The following is a 23942-nucleotide window of genomic DNA, read 5'->3' as shown; positions in this document are numbered from 1 at the left end:
GTTGGAATGAAGTGCCTGTTCTTGTGCTTATACTGTTCCATGTTCACACTGGCCAACTTCACAATTCATTCAATCAGTTTCTTAAATTTTCATAACACTCATGATATATACTTACCTCAATTCTGAGAACTGAAATTTAGAGGAAAGTAATCGTATCTAGTTTTTGATAATGGGCAAATAAATTTTCAATTCATTTACATCATCTACAATTGAGAGGCAGTAATTCAACATGGTAAGAGCCAAGAATTTTAAAATCAAAAAGTTCAAAGGTATCTATGGCATTCTTTGGAACTCGGTTTCATCTATTCAAATCGGACTAACGTAGATGGGGCATCACGGTCAGCATGAGACCTGTGAAGAGGGCTTTTCTTTCTGTGCTATATGATTATATGACTTATTCATATCGGGCATTCCTTCATCCTTGATGTCCCGAAACATTCTTCACAACTACTCATACTTTCCCTTTTTCAGGTAAGTACATGTCAGAACTAGGAATGGAAAACAATTATGACTTCCTTTGTGATTTACTCATTTTGGGCGGCACAGTGGTGGAGTTGCTGCCTCACAGTGCCAGACACCCGGGTTCGATCCCGACTACGGGCGCTGTTTGTACGTTCTCCCCGTGACCTACGTGGGTTTTCTCTGGGTGCTCCCGTTTCCTCCCACACTCCAAAGACGTACAAGTCTGTCGGTCAATTGGCTTCAGTAAAATTGTAAATTGTCCCTAGTGCGTAGGATAGGGCTAGTGTATTGTACAGCGCGGACTCGGTGAACCAAAAAGGCCCTGTTTCCGCGCAGTATCTCTGGTCTAAAGTGAAGTCTAGCAGGACTTCCCTACTTCACCAGGGAGTGATTAGAATGGATCACCGCCAATTTCCTCCATTTTGAAACAAAATTATTATGATCACCTTGAATCTGCGATCTACCTTGAGATTGGTTCCTGGTTAACAGTAGGTAGATCACATTAGTCATTGGAGAATGCAGAGATTTATGGCCAGCTTGGCTCAATGAAAGTTAAAATACTCTGTTCAAAGCAATACAAATAGTGAAATTTTAATTTTTGTACAATGAATTGTCCAATTTGAGAGATTCACAATATATTTGAAATAAAAAATATAAATTATAACAAAGTATTCATTCTCACTCAGTTTAAAATGTTGAAGCTGGGGTTAAGCATATACATATATACATCTACCTCCCTTCCACTTCTGAACATTAATCTGATTTGAAACCTACAATGATCAGGGAAACGAGAGATACATTTTAATAATGCAACTTCTTTTTCCCCCCAGAGAAATTACATAAAATATTGTAAATTAAAAGGAATAAACACAAACTTTAAGGGCGTTTTTAATTATTATTTTTTTTTTTTTTGCAAAGGCAAAATACTTTTAAGTAACTTAAAATAGATCTTAGAACAAGAAAATACTAAGTTCTCTGTCTTACAAGCAGGGCCTTAAACAAAGATGACTTTATTTTATTAAGAACCTTGATTTAAATGGTACAAGATGAATTATACAAACATAATAAATAGATTTCCCTCTTACACTTATGTACAACACCAGTTGACTAAGAAGCTGTTAGAAAAGAGATCAGCTATTTTAAATTGTTCCTTCTCTTTCCCCCCAACCCGCCGTGTGTACAGGCCTTTTTGTTTTATCACTTTTTTTTAAAGAAAAAAGCAAAAACTTGTAAATGGCTGGTTTTTGTCTCAAAGCAAATTATCTTTCTCTTTTAAAAAGGCGCTCACCTTTGTCGCACGCTCCACCACTCCATGTGCAAACATTGCCACTTCCTTCCTCCCCGCACACAATCATCCCACTAATCACATAATACTGTCTCTGTTGAAAACACGGCTAAAAGTGATGTCGCTCTCGTCATTTTAAAAAGGTAAATCCCCTCACTTTTCTCATAAATTCCAAAGTCTTTCACAAGATTAGAAAACTATTATATAAAACAGATAGGAGGGAAAGGGCGGGGGGAGAGGGGGGGGCAGGGGGTGAGGAAGGGAATAAAACAAAGAGGAAAGAAAATTATAAGGAATGATGATTTCTATTCAAACTTATTGTGGCAGTCCAAAATAAAATTCGTCAATTAAGATTAGGCTGCGCACTGATCTACAGTTTAATGTGCCACGTGGAGAAAATTAAACTATGAAACATGCCTGCAAAAGGAACACTTGATAACAGCACGATATAAGAGCACAATTTGGTGTGTTCAGCCTCAGGGATCGGGCTGACTTTGAAAATTATCACAGGTATGGTGTGGAAACGATAGGTTAGAAGAGTCTGTCTCAACTATATTGCATACCGTAATAAAATCACAGCATAAAAAAGGTAAACAGAATACATGTCTAGGTTTATCAAACTGTTTGCAATTCAAAGTCATCTATCAACTTTGTTTTAGTTTTTAAAATATATCAGCCATTGCTACACCTTAATGATACATTGGTCCTGGCTCTGAAAGTTATTCAATCACTATACCAGTGAAGGGATTTGAATTTACAAGATTTTTGTCTCCCCAGCTATAAACCTCCCCCTATAAAAGAAGAATGTTCTTATTTTTTTATATACTATGCAGTTCAAATGACAGCACTTAGCACAAAGCACAGTGACCAGGTCCTCTAAATGCTTTCTCCTTGGAAGAGTCTTGGAGCTTGTAAACTCGTTAGCTCTGTAGACGCATTCATCAATCAGCAAGCAGTGACTATATTATGGTATGACTGATAGTTAAGCACACTGTTCTTTGTCTCTTTGTAAAATGTTAGCCATTTCAGTGGCAAGGCTTTTCCCCACGTAATGTAGTGTACAACTCAGTAGCTTGGATTCCAGTAGTTCTGTTCACTTGCAGGCTTCATTCTCCAGTTTAAGTGCACATTTGTCCAGTCCAATAAGCCTGTTCTTTCATCTCAAGAAGATCTGAATTCTTACCACTCTGCATCTCCGATAGCTTTGGAAAAAACATAATCTCTCCCGTTAAGGTTCATGATCCCGTCCTTCAGGTGAAACTTCCACTTATTCTTACTCCGGTGGATCTAAAGATACAACAAGATTTGTTAAGGTGAACAGGTCCAAAGGGGTGACACAGATTGGTTTGCTTTTCCGACCATTTCCAAATTCAAAGGTATTGCTTTTGCTCACATTGCTTTTGAGAAGCAACAGCTCCCTTCCATGTGTGAATGATAAGAAAACAATACCCTAGAGAGTCAAGAGTACTTAATCAATACGGAGACGAGGAAACACTTTTTCTCACAGAGAGTTGTGAGTCTGTGGAATTCTCTGCCTCAGAGGGCGGTGGAGGCAGGTTCTCTGGATACTTTCAACAGAGAGCTAGATAGGGCTCTTAAAGATAGTGGAGTCAGGGGATATGAGGAGAAGGCAGGAACGGGATACTGATTGGGGATGATCAGCCATGATCACATTGAATGGCGGTGCTGGCTCGAAGGGCCGAATGGCCTACTCCTGCACCTATTGTCTATTGAATAGAAACTTACCGAATAGTGAAAAGCCTGGATAGAGTGGATGTGGAGAGGATGTTTCCACAGGTGGGGGAGTCTTGGACCAGAGACCACAGCCTCAGAATAAAAGGATGTACCTTTAGAAAGGAGATGAGGAGGACTTTCTGTTGTCAGAAGGTGGTGAATCTGTGGAATTCATTGCCACACATGGCTGTGGTGGCCGTCAATGGCCATTTTTAAGGCGGAGATTGACAGATTCTTGATTAGTACGGGTGTCAAGGGTTTTATGAGAGATGGCAGGAGAATGGGTTTGAGAAGAGAGAAAGCCATGATTGAACGGCGGAGTAGACTCGGTGGGCTGAATGACCTAATTCTGCTGTCATGATTCATGAACTTATAATTATCATATCATCAACAACAAAACATAATCAAGGACCCCCCCCCCAGAAAGCAGAAGATACAAAACTTTTAAAGCACATTGCCACCAAATTCAGGAACCCGGAGCCGAGACCAAGATTAATCAATCAATGGATCAGCCTCAAGTAACTAGCGGCCTATCCTTGTCCTACGTTGCTTGGTAAGCCTTTTTTTATATTTAACAAACACAACGCGCACCTCCTTTCTTCAAGCATCAGTAACATGTGCTTTCCTCAATGCTATCTTCAACTTCAATGAACTTTATTTATCTCTTGCCTTAAGGGCAAGGTCCCACCTCCATTCATATGTGGCTGAAACTCTTCCCTGGACTCGATAACTCCAATGCCTTGTTGGTTGGTCTCCCATCTTCCACTTGACATTTAGTGGAGGAAAGAAATGCAGATGCTGGTTTACACCAAAGATAGACACAAAATGCTGCAGTAACTCAGCGGGACAGATGACATTTTGGTTCCGTTCTGAAGAAGGGTCTCGACCCGAAACGTCATCCATTCTTCTCTCCAAAGATGTTGCCTGTCCCTCTGAGTTACTCCAGCATTTTGAATCTATCTTCGATTTAAACCAGCATCTGCAGTCCTTTCCTACCAAATATTGTTGATAGCAATGGAAATGTGTTCAGGACTGTTAAATCTATCAGAACGTTAACGAGAAACCCTCTATGTGGCTCAAATCAGACAAGTGAGTTAGTAAAAAGGACACAGAATCATCTGAAAATAAATGACTGATTGGATTGAACACAAAGTCTGAGTCAGAAGAAGGGAACCGACCGGAACCGTCACCTGTCCATGTCCTCCAGAGATGCTGCCTGGCCCAATAAGTTATTTGTGTTCCACATAATATTCCAGCACATGCGGTCTCTTGTGTCTTTCTGACTAATTGGATTTGTGGTTTCAAATTGCAACAATTTAAAGGGCAAGCCACAAATTATTTTCCAATGTACACTAATTAAGAATTTGCCAAACGTGTAGGTAGTTGAAGTTCTTGCCAGAGAAATGGGAATCTATCTCCGAAGCCAAAAAAAGGGATAATGTCTCTTTTCACTTTTTAAATACTTAAAATAAATAAAGGCAATGAATGGCAGGCCACGCCAAGATTCGTTATTGTTCATTCAGCACATCCGCCAAAGAAAATCAAATATTTTATTATCCACACGAATCTTTTCCTTCCAGACTACAGTTTCGTTTAGTGATACCTCAATGTGAAGCCTTCACCAAAATTCCAATCACAGGAATAAATACGTGGCCAACAAACCTTCATCCCAGAGAACACTCAGAAAGATGCTCACTGATCTTCCCTGCGGTCTGTTTCAGCTTCCAACTGACCAAATGTCGAGTTGGCCTTTCCGTCTTGGTTCCATTTCTCTCCTCCTCAATCAGCGGCTTGCTAAATGAAACTGGCAAGGAAAAGATGCAACTGCAGCTACTGAATTTATTGCTGTGGTTGTAGAAATTCTACTGCAGTGACTTGTCCCTTGTTACGGTAAGTACGACTGGTGAGCCTACAGGCACCCTGCTCTGCCATGACTGTAGCTGTCAATGTCGGTAGAAGTTTGCCTTCCTGAGCACAACCTACATCAGCTTCACTTGAAGAAAATAAATCCTGGATTACTCACCCTTAACTCGTTGACTACAAAATGATCAACACTCATGAAATAAGACAGCATAGAAAGTAGAAATGACTAAATTAAAAATTAAATTAAATTTCTTTATTTATATAGCACATTTTTAGTCAACTTGCATTGACCCCAAAGTGCTTCACATAATTACATCCACACACACAGGCAAAGGTGGGTGAAGTGTCTTGCCCAAGGACACACACAGGCAAAGGTGGGTGAAGTGTCTTGCCCAAGGACACAACGACAGTATGCACTCCAAGCGGGATTCGAACCAGCTACCTTCCGGTTGCCAGCCGAACACTTAGCCCATTGTGCCATCTGTCGTCTGCCATTTACATCGCAAATATGAAACGCACAGAGTCACACAGCGGGCGACACAGTGGTGCAGCGGTAGAGTTGCTGCCTCACTGGGTGCTGCCTGTACGGAGTTTGTATGTTCTCCCTGTGACTGCTTAGGTTTTCTCCTGGTGCTCTGGTTTCCTCCCACACTCCAAAGGCGTATAGTTTGTAGGTTAATTGGCTTCGCTAAAAATTGTAAATTGTCCCTAGTGTGTAGGATCGTGTTCCTACTTTTATTTTACTTTTTAAAATAAATTAGCCATTTAACCACGAGATCCTCAAGCTCGGGTCTAACCAGTGCTGTATATAATTCTATTCTCACTGTTCTAATATTCTATGTACCATCCGATAAAGGGAACACCTTCCACACACCTATTTAACCACGGTTTGGAGCTGTCCTACCAACTTTCAAGATGTATCCCAAGATCTCTCTGATTTTCCGTGGCACTAAATAATCTCCCAATTATTGCATATTTCTTTATCTTTTCACATCTGTCCAAATGCATCACCTCGCTTACTTCTCTGGAATAAATTCTTAGTTTAGTTTAGAGATACTGTGTGGAAACAGGCCCTTCGGCACACCGAGTCCGCGCCGAACAACGATCACCCTGTACACCAGCACAATTCGACACATAGGGAACAATTTACAATTTTTACCAAAGCCAATTAACCTACAAACCTGTACATCATTGGAGTGTGGGCGGAAACCGAAGCACCTGTAGAAAACACACGCGGTCAAAAGGAGAATGTATAAACACCGTACAGACAGCACCGAAGGTTCAATATCAAACCAGGGCCACTGGCGTTATATGGCAGCAACTCTACCGTTGTGCCACCCCCTATTATTCCAACTTTTCTGCTGCTTTATCTACAGCTTTCTACCGTTTAAACCTTTTTTCTTCGCTATAAACCACAACCATTTTTTTTCCTTTATCTGCAAATGACTTTATCATTCCCCCTACCTTTAACCATATAACAACCATATAACAATGACAGCACGGAAACAGGCCATCTCGGCCCTACAAGTCCATGCCGAACACTTATTTTCCCCTAGTTTAAGTTTAAGTCACAATTTTATCTGGTGTTGGCCAGAGCTATAAGCAAATCACTGAATTGGTTGTTAGAGAAGATAGGCAAAAATATACAATGTATAATCTGAACCAAATTTGCAGAGCTCAATGGTCTTTTCCGAATAGCCCCAGATTTCCAAGAGCTGTAAATAAAATGTCCGACACGCAACGATTCAATGACATATAAAATGTTATGATTTATATTATAAATCCTATTTGACGTGTAAAAACGCACACCTCCAGATTCAGGGACTGTTTCTTCCCAGCTGTTATCAGGCAACTGAACCATCCTACCACAACCAGAGAGAGAGCAGTCCTAAGCTAGTACCTTGGATTGTCTTTGATCAGACTTTGCTGGACTTTACTTGCACTAAATGTTATTCAAGTTATTACCTTGATCATGCATCTGTACACTGTGGATGTCTCGATGGTATTCATGTATCATCTGGGCGGCGGACTGGCTTGTGATGCGAATAGGGCTGTTGAGCCAAAACCAAAAAGGCCTAAGGCAGGCAACGCCATTGTAGTGGGAGACTCCATTGTGAGAGGTACGGACAGGGGTTTCTGCGGCAACAGACGGGATGCGAGGATGGTGTGCTGCCTTCCTGGTGCCAGGATCCAGGATGTCACGGACAGAGTGCAGAAAATCCTCAAGGGCGAAGGTGAACATCCGGAAGTGGTAGTGCATGTCGGCACAAACGATGTCGGAAAGAAGGGGATGAATATTCTGCAGCGTGACTTTAGAGAGCTCGGAAAAATGCTGAAAAGCAGGACCTCCAGGGTTGTTATCTCCGGTTTGCTTCCAGTTCCTCGTGCTGGCGAGAGCAGGAACAGGGAGATACGGGACCTGAACGTGTGGCTGAGGAACTGGTGCACGGGGCAGGGATTTAGATTCTTAGATCACTGGGATCTGTTTTGGGGTAAGGGGGAACTGTACAAAAGGGACGGATTGCATCTTAACAGGTGTGGGACCAGCATTCTGGCAGGCAGGTTTGCCACTGCTACACGGGTGGTTTAAAACTGAATAAGGGGGGTGGGGTGTCGAATGGGCTAGTGGAGGATGGAGTTAAAGGGAAAGGGTTTCTTAAATGTGTGAGCGTAGAGACAGAGGGGTGTAAAATGAGGGTAGAAGCAATAGGTAGCAAGGTGAAAAGTAAAAGTGGCAGGCCGGAAAATCCAGGGCAAAAATCAAAAAGGGCCACTTTTCAACAAAATTGTATAAGGGGTAAGAGTGTTGTAAAAACAAGCCTGAAGGCTTTGTGTCTCAATGCAAGGAGCATTCGTAATAAGGTGGATGAGTTGAATGTGCAGATAGCTATTAATGACTATGATATAGTTGGGATCACGGAGACATGGCTCCAGGGTGACCAAGGCTGGGAGCTGAACATCCAGGGATATTCAATATTCAGGAGGGATAGAGAGAAAGGAAAAGGAGGTGGGGTAGCGTTGCTGATTAGAGAGGAGATTAACGCAATGGAAAGGAAGGACATTAGTTTGCAGGATGTGGAATCGGTATGGGTAGAGCTGCGAAACACTAAGGGGCAGAAAACGCTAGTGGGAGTTGTGTACAGGCCACCTAACAGTAGTAGTGGAGTTGGGGATGGCATCAAACAGGAAATTAGAAATGCGTGCAACAAAGGTAAAACAGTTATAATGGGTGACTTCAATCTACATATAGATTGGGTGAATCAAATTGGCAAGGGTGCTGAGGAAGAGGATTTCTTGGAATGTATGCGTGATAGTTTTCTAAACCAACATGTAGAGGAACCAACGAGAGAGCAGGCTATTTTAGACTGGGTATTGAGTAATGAGGAAGGGTTAGTTAGCAGTCTTGTTGTACGTCTTGGGCAAGAGTGACCATAATATGGTTGAGTTCTTCATTAGGATGGAGAGTGACATTGTTAATTCAGAAACAATGGTTCTGAACTTAAAGAAAGGTAACTTTGAGGGTATGAGACGTGAATTGGCCAAGATTGACTGGCAATTAATTCTAAAAGGGTTGACGGTGGATATGCAATGGAAGACATTTAAAGACTGTATGGATGAACTACAAAAATTGTTCATCCCAGTTTGGCAAAAGAATAAATCAGGGAAGGTAGTGCATCCGTGGATAACAAGGGAAATCAGGGATAGTATCAAAGCGAAGTATGATGCGTACAAATTAGCCAGAAAAAGCAGCATACCGGAGGACTGGGAGAAATTCAGAGACCAGCAGAGGAGGACCAGCAGCTTAATTAGGAAAGGAAAAATAGATTATGAAAGAAAACTGGCAGGGAACATAAAAACTGACTGCAAAAGTTTTTATAGATATGTGAAAAGAAAGAGATTAGTTAAAACAAATGTAGGTCCCTTGCAGTCAGAAACAGGTGAGTTGATCATGGGGAACAAGGATATGGCGGACCAATTGAATAACTACTTTGGTTCCGTCTTCACTAAGGAAGACATAAATAATCTGCCGGAAATAGCAGGGGACCGCGGGTCAAAGGAGTTGGAGGAATTGAGTGAAATCCAGGTTAGCCGGGAAGTGGTGTTGGGTAAATTAAATGGATTAAAGGCCGATAAATCCCCAGGGCCAGATAGGCTGCATCCCAGAGTACTTAAGGAAGTAGCTCCAGAAATAGTGGATGCATTAGTAATAATCTTTCAAAACTCTTTAGATTCTGGAGTAGTTCCTGAGGATTGGCGGGTAGCAAACGTAACCCCACTTTTTAAGAAGGGAGGGAGAGAAAACGGGGAATTACAGACCAGTTAGTCTAACATCGGTAGTGGGGAAACTGCTAGAGTCAGTTATTAAAGATGGGATAGCAGCGCATTTGGAAAGTGGTGAAATCATTGGACAAAGGCAGCATGGATTTACAAAAGGTAAATCATGTCTGACGAATCTTATAGAATTTTTCGAGGATGTAACTAGTAGCGTGGATAGGGGAGAACCAGTGGATGTGGTGTGTCTGGACTTCCAGAAGGCTTTTGACAAGGTCCCACATAAGAAAATAGTTTACAAACTTAAAGCACACGGCATTGGGGGTTCAGTATTGATGTGGATAGAGAACTGGCTGGCAAACAGGAAGCAAAGAGTAGGAGTAAACGGGTCCTTTTCACAATGGCAGGCAGTGACTAGTGGGGTACCGCAAGGCTCAGTGCTGGGACCCCAGCTATTTACAATATATATTAATGATCTGGGTGAGGGAATTGAAGGCAATATCTCCAAGTTTGCGGATGACACTAAGCTGGGGGGAAGTGTTAGCTGTGAGGAGGATGCTAGGAGACTGCAAGGTGACTTGGATAGGCTGGGTGAGTGGGCAAATGTTTGGCAGATGCAGTATAACGTGGATAAATGTGAGGTTATCCATTTTGGTGGCAAAAACAGGAAAGCAGACTATTATCTAAATGGTGGCCGACTAGAAAAAGGGGAGATGCAGCGAGACCTGGGTGTTATGGTACACCAGTCATTGAAAGTGGGCATGCAGGTGCAGCAGGCAGTGAAGAAAGCGAATGGTATGTTAGCTTTCATAGCAAAAGGATTTGAGTATAGGAGCAGGGAGGTTCTACTGCAGTTGTACAGGGTCTTGGTGAGACCACACCTGGAGTATTGCGTACAGTTTTGGTCTCCAAATCTGAGGAAGGACATTATTGCCATAGAGGGAGTGCAGAGAAGGTTCACCAGACTGATTCCTGGGATGTCAGGACTGTCTTATGAAGAAAGACTGGATAGACTTGGTTTATACTCTCTAGAATTTAGGAGATTGAGAGGGGATCTTATAGAAACTTACAAAATTCTTAAGGGGTTGGACAGGCTAGATGCAGGAAGATTGCTCCCGATGTTGGGGAAGTCCAGGACAAGGGGTCACAGCTTAAGGATAAGGGGGAAATCCTTTAAAACCGAGATGAGAAGAACTTTTTTCACACAGAGAGTGGTGAATCTCTGGAACTCCCTGCCACAGAGGGTAGTCAAGGCCAGTTCATTGGCTATATTTAAGAGGGAGTTAGATGTGGCCCTTGTGGCTAAGGGGATCAGAGGGTATGGAGAGAAGGCAGGTACGGGATACTGAGTTGGATGATCAGCCATGATCATATTGAATGGCGGTGCAGGCTCGAAGGGCCGAATGGCCTACTCCTGCACCTAATTTCTATGTTTCCTAATTTCTATGTATTGTCTTTCCACTGACTGGTTAGCTCACAATAGACAATAGGTGTGGGAGTAAGCCATTCAAGCCAGTACCGCCATGGCTGATCATCCCCAATCAGTACCCCGTTCCTGCCTTCTCCTCATATCCCCTGACTCCGCTATTTTTAAGAGCCCTATCTAGCTCTCTCTTGAAAGCATCCAGAGAACCTGCCTCCACCTGAGGCAGAGAATTCCACAGACTCTCTGTGAGAAAAAGTGTTTCCTCGTCTCCATTCTAAATGGCTTACTCCTTATTCTTAAACTGTGGCCCCTGGTTCTGGACTCCCCCAACATCGGGAACATGTTCCCTGCCTCTAGTGTGTCCAAGCCCTTAACAATCTTATACGTTTCAATGAGATACCCTCTCATCCTTCTAAACTCCAGAGTGTACAAGCCCAGCTGCTCCATTCTCTCAGCATATGACAGTCCCGCCATCCCGGGAATTAACCTTGTAAACCTACGCTGCACTCCCTCAATAGCAAGAATGTCCTTCTTCAAATTAGGTGATCAAAACTGCACACAATACTCCAGGTGTGGTCTCACTAGGGGCCCTGTACAACAAAAGCTTTTCACTGTATCTCAGTACACGTGACAATAAACTAAACACAAATTTGCAGTCATTCAAATCTTTGGAAATCATAGCAATCTGGTCACGCAAGAAGATTTAATATGTTCAACAGATACCTAATTTTCCACTTCCATTATATTTCTAAAATAAAATGGGAGCCAAATGCCAGGCTTGAACGTGCAAGAGGCCGTGGCCATAAGTCACAAGGTAGTCTGCAGCAGACCGCAAGCAAGCTTAATGCAGTCAGTTCTGATTAGAGACAGGCTCCAGAAAAGCCTGGACCACAGTACTCGCCCTCGAAAGCAAACCTCTGACAAATTAACAGAATAACTTTGCTAATACCCAGAAGTCGGGTAACATTTCTAAACTCCAAATTCCACAAGCACCGAACAGCAGTGTCAAAATAAACCAAGCCTTCTCAAGTTCTGAAACGTAGCTTCAATGACAGCCAAGATGTGTTTCCATTTACTTTGTGAATCTGAGAATAAGCCGTTGCTATTTAGCGCTCGGCAAGTGAAACTGTGTCCTGAGATGAGTTGAATGCCACCTGCCAGATGGTTCTGTTTGTTTTAGTTGGTGCAAGTTTCTTTTTCTAAGCGTTCCTGTGCTAATATAAATTCAATAAATCAGTATAAATACAAGGAATCGAACAAAACACAGCACCCCAAAACCCCAGTAAACTGTAGGCACTGTATTAAATTAAAAAAGGTAGGACTACTTGCCTACTGGTCGTAAGGTCTGAGGAATGGTCTGGACCCGAAATGCCAACTATTCCTTTTCTCCAGAGATGCTGCCTGACCCGCTTAGTTACTCCAGCATTTTGTGTCTATCTAATCGTATACTTGTTTGATTATTCATATGAAGAAAAACATCTGCAGAATCAATCCACTACTTCAATGCATCAGCCATTTACAGAATGACCCCCATCACGCAAATGTTCAATTGTAAAAAGCAGGTGAAAATATCAAGTGGAGTTGCAGTTGCAGTTGTATAAGACGTTGGTGAGACCGCATCTAGAATATTGTGTTCAGATCTGGGCACCATGTTATAGGAAATATGTTGTCAAGCTTGAAAGGGTTCAGAAAAGATTCACGAGGATGTTGCCAGGTGTGAGGTATAGGGAGAGGTTGAATAGACTGGGTCTCTATTCCATGTAGCACAGGAGGATGAGGGGTGATCTTATAGAGGTGTACAAAATCATGAGAGGAATAGATCGGGTAGATGCACGAAGTCTCTTGCCCAGAGGGGAAATCGAGGACCAGAGGAGGTCAAGGTGAGGTCTGAAGGGTAACTTTTTCACACAAAGGGTGGTGGGTGTATGGAACAAGCTGCCAGAGGAGGTAGTTGAGGCTGGGACTATCCCATTGTTTAAGAAACAGTTAGACAGGTAGGACAGGTTTGGAGGGATATGGAGCAAGCACAGGAAAGTGGGACTAGTGTAGCTGGGACATTGTTGGCCGGTGTGAGCAAGTTGGGCCAAAGGGCCTGTTTCCACTCTGTATCACTCTATGACTCTCTATGACTCTATGGAGAGTCAAAAGAAACTGGAGGAAATATATGGAAGTTAAAAAGCAATCTGCAAATCATACTATAACCGCCAACAAATATTTCCTTGTTAGGAAGCATGATCAGATTGCACAAACAGAATGGAGGAAGACATCGGGCTTGTCATCGCATCGCATAAGTTCATAAGTCATAGGAGTAAATTAGGCCATTCGTCCCATTGAGTCAGCCATTCATTCATGGCTGATCTATCTTTCCCTGTCCCCATTTTCCTGCCTTCTCCCCAAAACCCTTGACACCCTTACTAATCAAAAACCTGTCATTCTCTGCTTTAAATATATCCCATGACGGCCACGACAGCTGTCTGTGGCAATGAATTTAACAGATTCTTACAGAAACACATAAAAATATAAAATTCTTAAGCGATTGGACAGGGTAGATGCAGGAAAAATGTTCCCGATGTTGGGGGAATCCAGAACCAGGAGGGTCACAGTTTAAGAATAAGGAGTAGGCCATTTAGGACTGAGATGAGGAAAAACTTTTTCACCCAGAGAGTTGTGAATCGTGGAATTCCCTGCCACGGAGGGCAGTGGAGGCCAATTCACTGGATGTTTTCAAGAGAGTTAGATTTAGTTCTTAGGGCTAAAACCCCTGTCCCATGGTACGAGTTCATTCCAAGAGCTCTCCCGAGTTTGCCCTGATTCGAACTCGGAGATTTACGGTAATGGCCACTCGTCAGTACTCGGGGCTCTCGTGGACATTTTTCATCATGTTGAAAAATCTTCACGAGTCTTCCCGTGCTTACCTGCCGTTAGCGAGTCTTCCCGAGTACCTGCCGTTAGCGCTAAGAGACGTCCCCGAGCTCCGACGAACCCGCTACGTTCATTCTCCGTGCTTACCACAAGTTTTAAATTCGGGAGAGCTCTTGGAATGAACTCGTACTGTGGGACAGGGCTATAAGGGAATCAAGGGATATAAGGGAAAAGGCAGGGACAGGGTACTGATTTTGGATGATCAGTCATGATCATATTGAATGGCGGTGCTGGATCAAAGGTGCTCTATCTTTCTATGTTTCTACTACCTTGTGGCTAAAGTCTCAAACTACACGATGAAAAATGCCTCTCCATATGACTTGGGTCTCCATAAACCACCTGCATGATTAGGCGATGGGAAGCCAAAAACTCAGCCCAGGTCAATCATTCCTGATCTACTCAAGGAATGGACCCTAACCATCTGATCCAGGTGGACCCAGCTCTGTTTATTGTCAGATATCAAGGGCCATTCTGGGAAATCTCAGAGGGCTAACTTAGGCAAAGGGTAAATAGTTTTTTTCCCTACACTAGATCTATTGCAGGATGGTTCACGTAAGAATACTTATTTCAGCTCAATGCAGGTGGAGACATCAACCATGGAGCTACTGACACAGGGACATCTTGATGCGACTTGAGTTCAGTATGGCCATTATCCTTATCATTCCCATAGGACATGTGTAACTCAGGAATATTTAAGGCTCACAACTTTTACAAGTGTCATTTTCAAAAAAAGACCCAAGCACGTTGCCTACTGCAAAGCTCTACGATCTTCTTTACGTTCTCACCTTATCATATTGGCACACAACAACATTTTCCGTGTCAAAGAGTTCTTGGCCCTCTTCATCACTGACATCATCTTCACTGTTCAATGGCTCCTAGGAGAGAATTAGTGAACCCATAAACAATCAGTGTAAGCAAATCATCCAAGCTTAAATATAGTAACAAACAAAGGCATGTTCAAAGACCCGGGTTTGATCCCGACTATGGGTGCTGTCTGTATGGAGTTTGTATGTTGTCCCCTTGACCTGCGTGGGTTTTCTCCGAGATCTTCGGTGTCCTCCCACACTCCAAAGACGTGCAGGTTTGTCGGTAAATTGGCTTGGTAAATGTTAAAATTGGTGTGTGTGTGTGTGTGTGTGTGTCTGTGTCTGTGTGTGTGTGTGTGCGTGTGTGTGTGTGTGTGTGTGTGCGTGTGTGTGTGTGTGTGTGTTAGTGTTAATATGCAGGGATCGTTGGTCGACGTGGACCTGGTGGGCCGAAGGGCCTGTTTCCGCGCTGTATCTCTAAAACTTAAGAACCCATGCCCTGCAATTATCACAAATATCCATTGCTACAATCTAGCAACTCAAATTCCTGCTTCTCTCCACAACCACTAACAACTGTAATTTCAGTTTCCAATGCTGTGGTCTTGAATTCCCCTCCTGACGTCTCCGATACCCAAATTTAACTTCCTTAAAAATGCTACATTGGTTGATTATCAGTTTTTGGTCTGATTACACATATGAAAAGTTGATCGTTTTCTTCGATGTTCAAGATGCAATTTAAAAGCTTGGCAAGACTTTTTTACCCTGTAGACGAAACTGATAATGGAACATTGCCATAGCACCTATTAAATCTATTTCATCATCATCATGTAGACTTGGCCTTATAATTAAAGAGTTGCGATCGCTGCTCCCAAAATATGCTCCCACTGAACACTCAATCACCTGACCAGTCTTATTTCCCAATACATGGTTTAGTATGGCTCATTAGAGTGACGAATAAAATTGACTTTGACTTTACAGTGTGGAAGCAGACCCTTCGGCCCATCTTGCCCACACTAGCCCCAACTGCCTGCATTTGGCCCATATCCCTCTAAACCTGTCCTATCCATGTTCCTGTCTAAATGTTTCTTAGACGGTGCCATAGTACCAGCCTCAACTTCCTCCTCCGGCAGCTCGTTCCATACACCCACCACCCTTTGTGTGAAAAAGCTACCCCTCAGGATCCTATTATATCTTGCTCCCCCCCTCACCTTAAAACTATGTCCTCTGGTTCGCAATTGCCCAATTCTGGGCAAGTGACTGTGCGCCTGCCTACCCGATCTATTCCTCTCATGTTGTTCTGTTGTTGTTGGACTACCTCCATACTGTTCCCAGAAACAGTACTGGACGCACCCAACACATTCTGCCTCAGTTGAGCCTCTCGCACTGAAGAAGGCCCAGTCAATATTGAGGAAATTAAAGTCACCCACTATAAAAACTGTTTGTTTTTATATCTTTCCATAATCTGCCTACATGTCTGTTCCTAAATGACAAAAATGTGTGTTTTGATTCATTTCCAATCTGTTTTTTCAATCAGAACCAAACAACCATTCTGAAAAGAGACACAGCATTATTTTTAGACCCTCTGCCCCTATCAACTCCTCTAAATTACAACATTCACAATGCCTATTTTTCAGCTTGAGGGATTTGGCCAACAAATCAAAACCATCCAAGTTTCAGATTATTTTAAACAGGTGTCCAGTGACAAAGGGATATCTTTTTTTGATAATGTCATATTGTCACAAGAATTATGATAGAAAACGATTGGCATGGCTGTGGCACCTTTTGATGGCATGAACTGCACAGTGGCGAAGCTCGTAGCTTTGCTGCTTCAGTGCCAGACACCCGGGTTTGATTCTGACATTGGGTGCTCTCTGTATGGAATTATTATTCTCCCTGTGAGGCAACGTTTCCCCCCCCCCCCCCCCCCCGCCACATTCCAAAAGTATGCAGGTCTGCAGGAAAATTGGCCGTGGTGTGCAGGTGAGTGTTAGATTCTGAAGGAAGTTGATGGAAACGTAGGGAAAATTAAACAAAATGGAATGAATGTGGGATTTGTGCAAAAACAGGTGGTTAATAGTCGGATATCTAAACACAATAGACAATAGACAATAGGTGCAGGAGTAGGCCATTCGGCCCTTCAAGCCAGCACCGCCATTCAATGTGATCATAGCTGATCATCCCCAATCAGTACCCCGTTCCTGCCTTCTCCCCATATCCCCTGACTACGCTATTTTTAAGAGCCCTATCTAGCTCTCTTGAAAGCATCCAGAGAACCGGCCTCCACCGCCCTCTGAGGCAGAGAATTCCATAGACTCACAACTCTCTGCGTGAAGAAGTGTTTCCTCGTCTCCGTTCTAAATGGCTTACCCCTCATTCTTAATGTGGGAGTAACTCAGCGGCTCAGGCAGCATCTTTGGAGGAAATGAACAGGCAACGTTTCAGGTCGGGACCCACCAGAGATTCTGTCTGACCCGCTGAGTTACCTCAGTATTTTGTATCTATCTTTGGCATAAACCAGCATCTGCAGTTTCCTTTTATTACATTATGGTTATATGGTCAGTGTGGACTCGGTGAGCCGAAGGGCCTGTCTCTGTGCCCAGTCCCTCTGACTCTGCGAGAATGGAATTTCAAAGCACTCTAGGGTCAATGAAATACTTGAGGGATATTCCTAGTCAGGTTACAGTATTGGAAACGTGCCCACAAACTGGAGCACAACAACCATCCACAACAGCAGCGCAACAATTGTTTTTGTAATGTTGATTAAGGATTAAATATTGGCTGGGACATCAAGGTAACTCCACTCCCTTTCATCTAAGTGGCCTGGAGTATTTATGCACTCCCCATAGAGTACACCCCGGAACTATTCAGTTTGAAAACACGGCATTTCCACTCCTTCGATGCTGCATTGAAGAGTCAGTAGTGCACCTTCTGCTCTGGAATGGGACTTCACAAGCAAGTCATATTACTTCTTCAACTTAAGATAGACTCAAAAAGCTGGAGTAGCCCAGTGGGCCAGGCAGCATCTGTGGAGAAAAGTAATAGGTGATGTTTTGGGTCGAGACCCTTCTTCAGACTGAGAGTCAGGGGAGAGGTAAGCCTGAAGAAGGGTCTCGACTCGAAACGTCACCTATTCCTTCTCTTCAGAGATGCTGCCCGTCCCGCTGAGTTACTCCAGCACTTTTGTGTCTATCTTCGGTGTAAGCCAGCATCTGCAGTACCTTCCTAGACATATTACTCTCCCACAACTATCAAAGAGCTAAGAGCCAGGATAGTGTGATCATTGAACCCAACAGTTCAATGATCACAACAGTAACCCAACCCAACAGAGCGGTCACGGTGGCGCAGCGGTAGAGTTGCTGCCTCACAGCGAATGCAGCGCCGGAGACCCGGGTTTGATCCTGACTACGGGTGCTGTCTGGACGGAGTTTGTACGTTCTCCCCGTGACTTTTCTCCAAGATCTTCGGTTTCCTCCCACACTCCAAAGACGTACAGGTATGTAGGTTAATTGGTAAATGTAAAAATTGTCCCTAATGGGTAAAGGATAGTGTTAATGTGTGGGGATCGCTGGTCTGCACGGACCCGGTGGGCCGAAAGGGCCTGTTTCCGCGCTGTATCTCTAAACTAAACCGTAGATATACAGTTTTAAATTTAGAGAGCGGATGATTGAAGGCAGGATCAGCACCTGCAGTTCCTTCCTACACGTTACCTCATCAACTTGTCCATCCTCTCCGACCTCCTCCTTTTCTTTCTCTTCTTCCTCCTCATCGTACTCGTCCTCTTCATCATCCTCGTCTTCCTCAGAAGAGGTGTCCCCAGACCCGTCTACTTGCATGACTAAAGGTGGCTGCTGCTGCTGCTGCTGCTGCTGCTGCTGCTGCTGTTGTTGTTGTTGTTGTTGTTGTTGTTGTTGTTGTTGTTGTTGTTGTTGCTGCTGCTGCTGTTGCTGCTGCTGCTGCTGCTGAACTGGGGCAGCGCTGTTGGTCTGACCCACCTGTGTGGGAGGAGTTGCCGTAACCGTGGTGGCTTGCATCACCTGAAAAAAATCATTAATAAAACGGTCACTTTTCATTGCATAAACTGATAGTTTTCCATTGTCAGTGTCCCATTCCACCAGGTGGCGCCATCAATGGCTGCCTCGCCAACAGTCTGTCTGTCCTTTCCTTCTTTGTGTTTAAATAGTATGTGTTAAATGTATGTTTTGTGTTCTGTAGCTCGTTTTATGTGTGTGTGTGGGGGGGGGGGGGTTGGAGGAAACTTTTTCTAATCTCTTACCTCTACGGAGATGCGATTTTTTTCAGTATCGTATCTCCGTCTGCACTGCGGCCTAACATCGAGGAGTTGGCGGTATTTGATGGAGACCGACTTTTGAGAGCTCCACCGCGGGGAACCTACGGGACTTTAACATCGCGGAGCCCGCGATCCCTCTGCCAGCGATCGACCTCGGAGCTCCAACCGTGGGTGCTTGCGGACTTAACACCACGGAGCCCGCGATCTCCGGTCAGAGACCGACATCGGGAACTCCAAGCCGCAGGAGGTTCTACCCCCCTTACCATGGAGCTTTGATCGCCCCGACGGATGGTTCAACTGCCCCAACAGCGGGAGAAATAAAGAGGAAGAAGATTGGACTTTTATGCCTTCCATCACAGTGAGGAATGTGGGGAATCTGCTGTGGTGGGTGCTTATGTTAATTTTTATGTATTTGTGTCTTGTTGCTTTTTTTTCCCGTATGGCTGTATGGTAATTTGCATATCACTGTACCTTAATTGGTACATGTGACAATAAAAGACCATTCTATAAATATATTTAACTGCAAAATTGTAAAGGAGGCCACATAACCTCACACTGTGGTCAGTTGGCGCATTAATTTTGATTAATAGACTCTTATTAATTTGATTACTAGTCTCTTTGTTCACTAGCATAATCAAGGACAAGTCTCACCCCAGTCACTCCCTCTTCTCCCGTCCCATCAGGCGAGAGGTACGGAAGTTTGAAAACGAACACCTCCAGGTTCAGCGACAGTGTCTTTCCAGCTGTTACCAGGTATCTGAACCATGCTGTCATCAACTAGCGAGCGGTCCCGACCTACCATCTACCTTATTGGAGGCCCTTGGACTATTTTTAATCTGACTTCTTGATTGTAATCATGTATAGCCTTTCCGCTGACTGGATAGCACGCAAAAAATGTTTTCACTTTACCTTGGCACACGTGACAATAAACAAAACTAAACTTTATCTTGCACTAAATGTTTTTCCTTTTATCCTGCACCTGTACGCTGTGGGCAGCTTGATTGAAATTCATGTATAGTCTTTTCGCTGACTGGATAGCACACAAAAAAGCTTTTCACCGTACCTCGGTACACACGATAATAATAATAAACTAAACTGGTAACACACACTGGTCGCACTTATCAACTCTGCAGATAAATGTAAAAAAACTGCAAGAAGGTATATATAATTTATTTTAATAAAGTTCCTTTTGCCCGGACCTATTAATTTTTTATGATCTTTGTTTGTGATAGTCAGCTATACAGCAGAGATCAGTCTGAAGAAGGGTCTCGACCCAAAACGTCACCCATTCCTTCTCTCCAGAGATGCTGCCTGTCCCGCTGAGTTACTGCAGCATTTTGTGTCCATCTTCGGTTTAAACCAGCATCTGCAGTTCTTTCCTACACATAGAAACCCACCCCGTGGCCCAATTTATCCATGCCAGCCAAGTTGCTAAACTGAACCAGTCCCACTTGCCTGTGCTTGGCCCATATCCCTCCAATCCTTTCCCATCCAGGTTTCAGTCCAAGCACCCTTTAAATGTTGTCATTGTAACCACTTCTTGATGCCCATTAACTTGTTTCATAAGAGCTTCTTGATCACACACTTCAAATGCTACCGTGACGTCAAGGGCAGTCATTCTCATCTCATCTCTGGATCTCACATTACTGGTCCATGTTCGAACCATGACTGTGAAGAAGTCTGGAGCCAAGCTACTCTGCCGAATCCCAATGTGAGCACTGGTGAGCAGGTTTTTGGAGAGCGAGTGCCACTTGACTGCACCATCAAGGATATTTTTCAGATGACCGAGAGGTAATTAGCCAGAATGGATTTGTCCTGCTTTATCTGAACAGGATATGGCTGGGCGATTTTCCACAATGCCACTGTTGAACTGAACTCAAAATAATTTGGCTGGAGACATGAATTGTTCTGAAGGGAAAGGCTTCAGCACTACAGCTGGGACATTGTCAATGGTTAAGGGGAGAAGGCAAGAGAATGGGGTTGAGAGGGGAAAAATAGATCAGCCATGATTGAATAGAGGAGCAGACTCGATGGCCTAATTTTGTTCCTATTTCTTATGGTTCCAGAGTCATGGCCTCAGGCCTTTCGGCCCAACTTGCCCATGCCTTCAAAGATGCCCCGTCTACATTAATATCTCCTGCCCGCATTTGGCCCATCTCCCTAAACCGTTCCTATCCACCAAGTACCTGTTCAAATGGCGTTTAGTCCTTGCTTTATCCCAGCCATTTCTTCGTCTGACATGAAACTAATTAAATCAGCTTAAGATTGGTTTAGATGAAATGGAAACCACAGGGGGAAGCTACATTATCATTTTGCCTATCTATTCTATTAATGAAAAGTGTACCTGTGCATTCGAAGGAACTTTACTCCCAGCAACTAGAATCTGCTGGGGCTGAATGATCACTCCAGTCTGCTGAGGGATGGTTCCCGGTGCCAGGGGAGTTAGCATCTGCAGAGAGAGAGAGAGAGAAAGAGAGAGAGAGAAAGAGAGAGAGAGAGAGAGAGAGAAAGAGAGAGAACGATAGCTAGAGAAAAGCCAGACAGAGTAGATTTCCAGAGCAAAGCCGAAACGAGAGACACTGAAGCGAGAAACGACGAGGAGAGAGAAGAGAACTCTCTAGAGAGAGAGCTAACGCTACCTCCTCTTTCTCTCTCTCGAGTCTACCTGACCTCGCTCTCTCTCTCCCTCTCTGAGCTCCCGCTCTCTCTCGCGCTCTGAGGGAGAGAGCTCCTGTCTCTCGATCGCTCTCGACTCTCCTCTCCCCAGAAAAGACGCGCTCTTGCAACGCTCTCTCTTTCTACTCTTTCTGACGAGGGTGCGCGAAAGAGCGCTCGGGAGTCCTTTTTTCTCGAGAGAGGAGAGAGAGATGGAGAGAGAGAGAGATGAGAGGACGACGCTCGAGAGAGAAGGAGGAGCTTCAGAAAAGAGGGTCCTTTTTTTCTCTGAGAAAGAAATGATTCCTTTTTTTTCTTCTTTAGAGAGGGAGAGAGGGAGCTCTCTCATCTTCAGGGAAAGAGGGGACGCCTTTCTCTTTTTCCTCTCTCTTTTCTCTCGAGAGTATTCTAGGGGAGAGGGGGAGGGGGGAGAGGGGGGAGTTTTCTCATCTATTTTCCTCTTTTTTCTCTTTCAGTCTAGAGAGAGAGAGGCTCTCTTCAGAGGGAGAGCTTCTTCGTCTCTCAGAGGGGAGATCTTCTCTCTCACGTTCCGGGAGAGAGAGAGAGAGAGAGAGAGAGAGGAACGGATAACGAGTAGGGTGAGAGCGAAGGAGGAGAGAGCGCGACGAGCGAGAGCGAGAGCGAGAGAGATAGCGAGAGAGAGAAGAGAAGAGAGAGAGAGAGAGATGAGAGAATGAGAGCTTTTAGTGGAAGTTATGCGCGAGAGAGAACGAGCGTGAGAGCGAGATCTCCTGAGGCGGAGAGAGAAAGAGAGAGAGAGAGAGAGAAAGAGAGAAAGAGAGAGAGAAAGAGGAGAGAAATAGAAAGAGGGAATGAGAGAGAACAAGAGAAAGAGCGAGCGAGCGCGAGAGAATCACATTTATTCCATTGTTGCAAATTATAAACCTTATCCAAATTATTCAGTGCAAATATAATTTAATAACACTTCAGGCACCTAAAAAGATTGCCATTCACAAAGACCAATACAGCTTTATTTATTTTTAATTTAACGCTAACAACAAACTCATGGAGGAATGCAATAGGTCAGACAGCATCTTTGAAGAGTAAGAAGACATTTTCGAGACCCTTTTAAAAACTAACTAATGAAGGGTCCCGAGACAAAACTTCATCTGTCCATTTCCCTCCACAGACTCTACCTGACCTCCTGAATTTCTCCAGCAGTTTGCTTTGTACAATATTTCAGCATCTGCACTCTGTGTCTCCATATTAAGTCCAGAAAAGAGCTATCAGAATAACACATCAAGCTTCTTACCGTGAAACTACAAATCCATTATTCATAAAGTCTGGTACCTTAAATTTTTTGGATATTGTGCATGTAAACACATTAGAAATATTTTTCCGAGTTAGGAATAAAAGCCTTCCTGTTAGTATTCAAAAAACATTTAAATCAAGAGAAGGACATTATAATTTAAGAGGGTTGTGTATTTTTGAAACATGTAAAGTGAGAACCAATGTAAAATATAGATGTGTCTCATTTTTGGGAGTCAAATTATGGAACGGGCTTAGTGATGAGTTGAAATTTTGTAGCTCTCTGTTGCGTTTCACAAAAGCCTTAAAATGTAAAATAATTAAGGATTATAATGTAAAATTATTAAAATGTAAAATAAGTAAGGATTAAAATTTAGAGTAAATTTTATTATTTTTCTTTCCTTTATAATGCTGATATTCTGGGCTATCTTATGGATTCTATAGGATAGGCAAAAATAAATTTTGTGGCTTCAGCCTATTCTTTTTTCGGTCCAGTTTTCTGTTGACAGGAACACAAAATGCTGGAGTAACTAAACGGGACAGGCTGCATCTCTGGAGAGAAGCACTGGGTGACGTTTCGGGTCGAGACTGAAGGGTCTCGACCGGAAACGTCACCCATTCCTTCTCTCCTGAGATGCTGCCTGTCCCATCTGAGTTACTCCAGCATTTTGTGTCTACCTGCATCTGCAGTTCCTCCCTACACATCTCTGTTGCCGTTGATTGAGTTATTCTGGCATAGAAGTATTGGGCTGTACACACCTGCTGTATAACAGGTGCTTGCACACTGCCGGACTGCATCTGCTGAATGACCTGTTGCTGAGTGACCGACTGTGCCAGTACAACTTGCTGGTGGGGCTGAATGAAGTAGTGGGCCCCATTCGGGGTTCGTACAAACTGCAGCAGTTGCCCTGTGGAGAAACAAGAATAATTGGTCAAGTTACAAGTGAAAGCGTTACAAGT

At 43.6% G+C, this 23942-nt stretch overlaps 1 protein-coding gene across 4 annotated transcripts in view; it reads right to left on the bottom strand.

Moving 5' to 3' along the window:
* Positions 1-1037: 1037 nt before the first annotated feature.
* The window catches only part of gtf2a1 (general transcription factor IIA subunit 1), a 54631-nt gene continuing 31726 nt past the window's right edge, over positions 1038-23942 (bottom strand). For 2 of the 4 annotated variants that reach the window (XM_033027564.1, XM_033027563.1), the window contains exons 6-10: positions 23742-23890; positions 21403-21507; positions 18478-18804; positions 14750-14839; positions 1038-3034 (exon numbers count right to left, since the gene is read on the bottom strand). In XM_033027564.1, coding sequence (XP_032883455.1) covers positions 2927-3034; positions 14750-14839; positions 18478-18804; positions 21403-21507; positions 23742-23890 — 779 coding nt within the window. In that variant the 3' untranslated portion in view covers positions 1038-2926. The remainder of the gene's footprint in view (positions 3035-14749; positions 14840-18477; positions 18805-21402; positions 21508-23741; positions 23891-23942) is intronic. The other 2 variants (XM_033027565.1, XM_033027566.1) reach the window with 2 other exon arrangements.

The sequence above is a fragment of the Amblyraja radiata genome, chromosome 9, assembly GCF_010909765.2.
Source record: "Amblyraja radiata isolate CabotCenter1 chromosome 9, sAmbRad1.1.pri, whole genome shotgun sequence".
Classification (NCBI taxonomy): domain Eukaryota; kingdom Metazoa; phylum Chordata; class Chondrichthyes; order Rajiformes; family Rajidae; genus Amblyraja; species Amblyraja radiata.
This window is presented reverse-complemented; position numbering and strand designations above follow the sequence as displayed.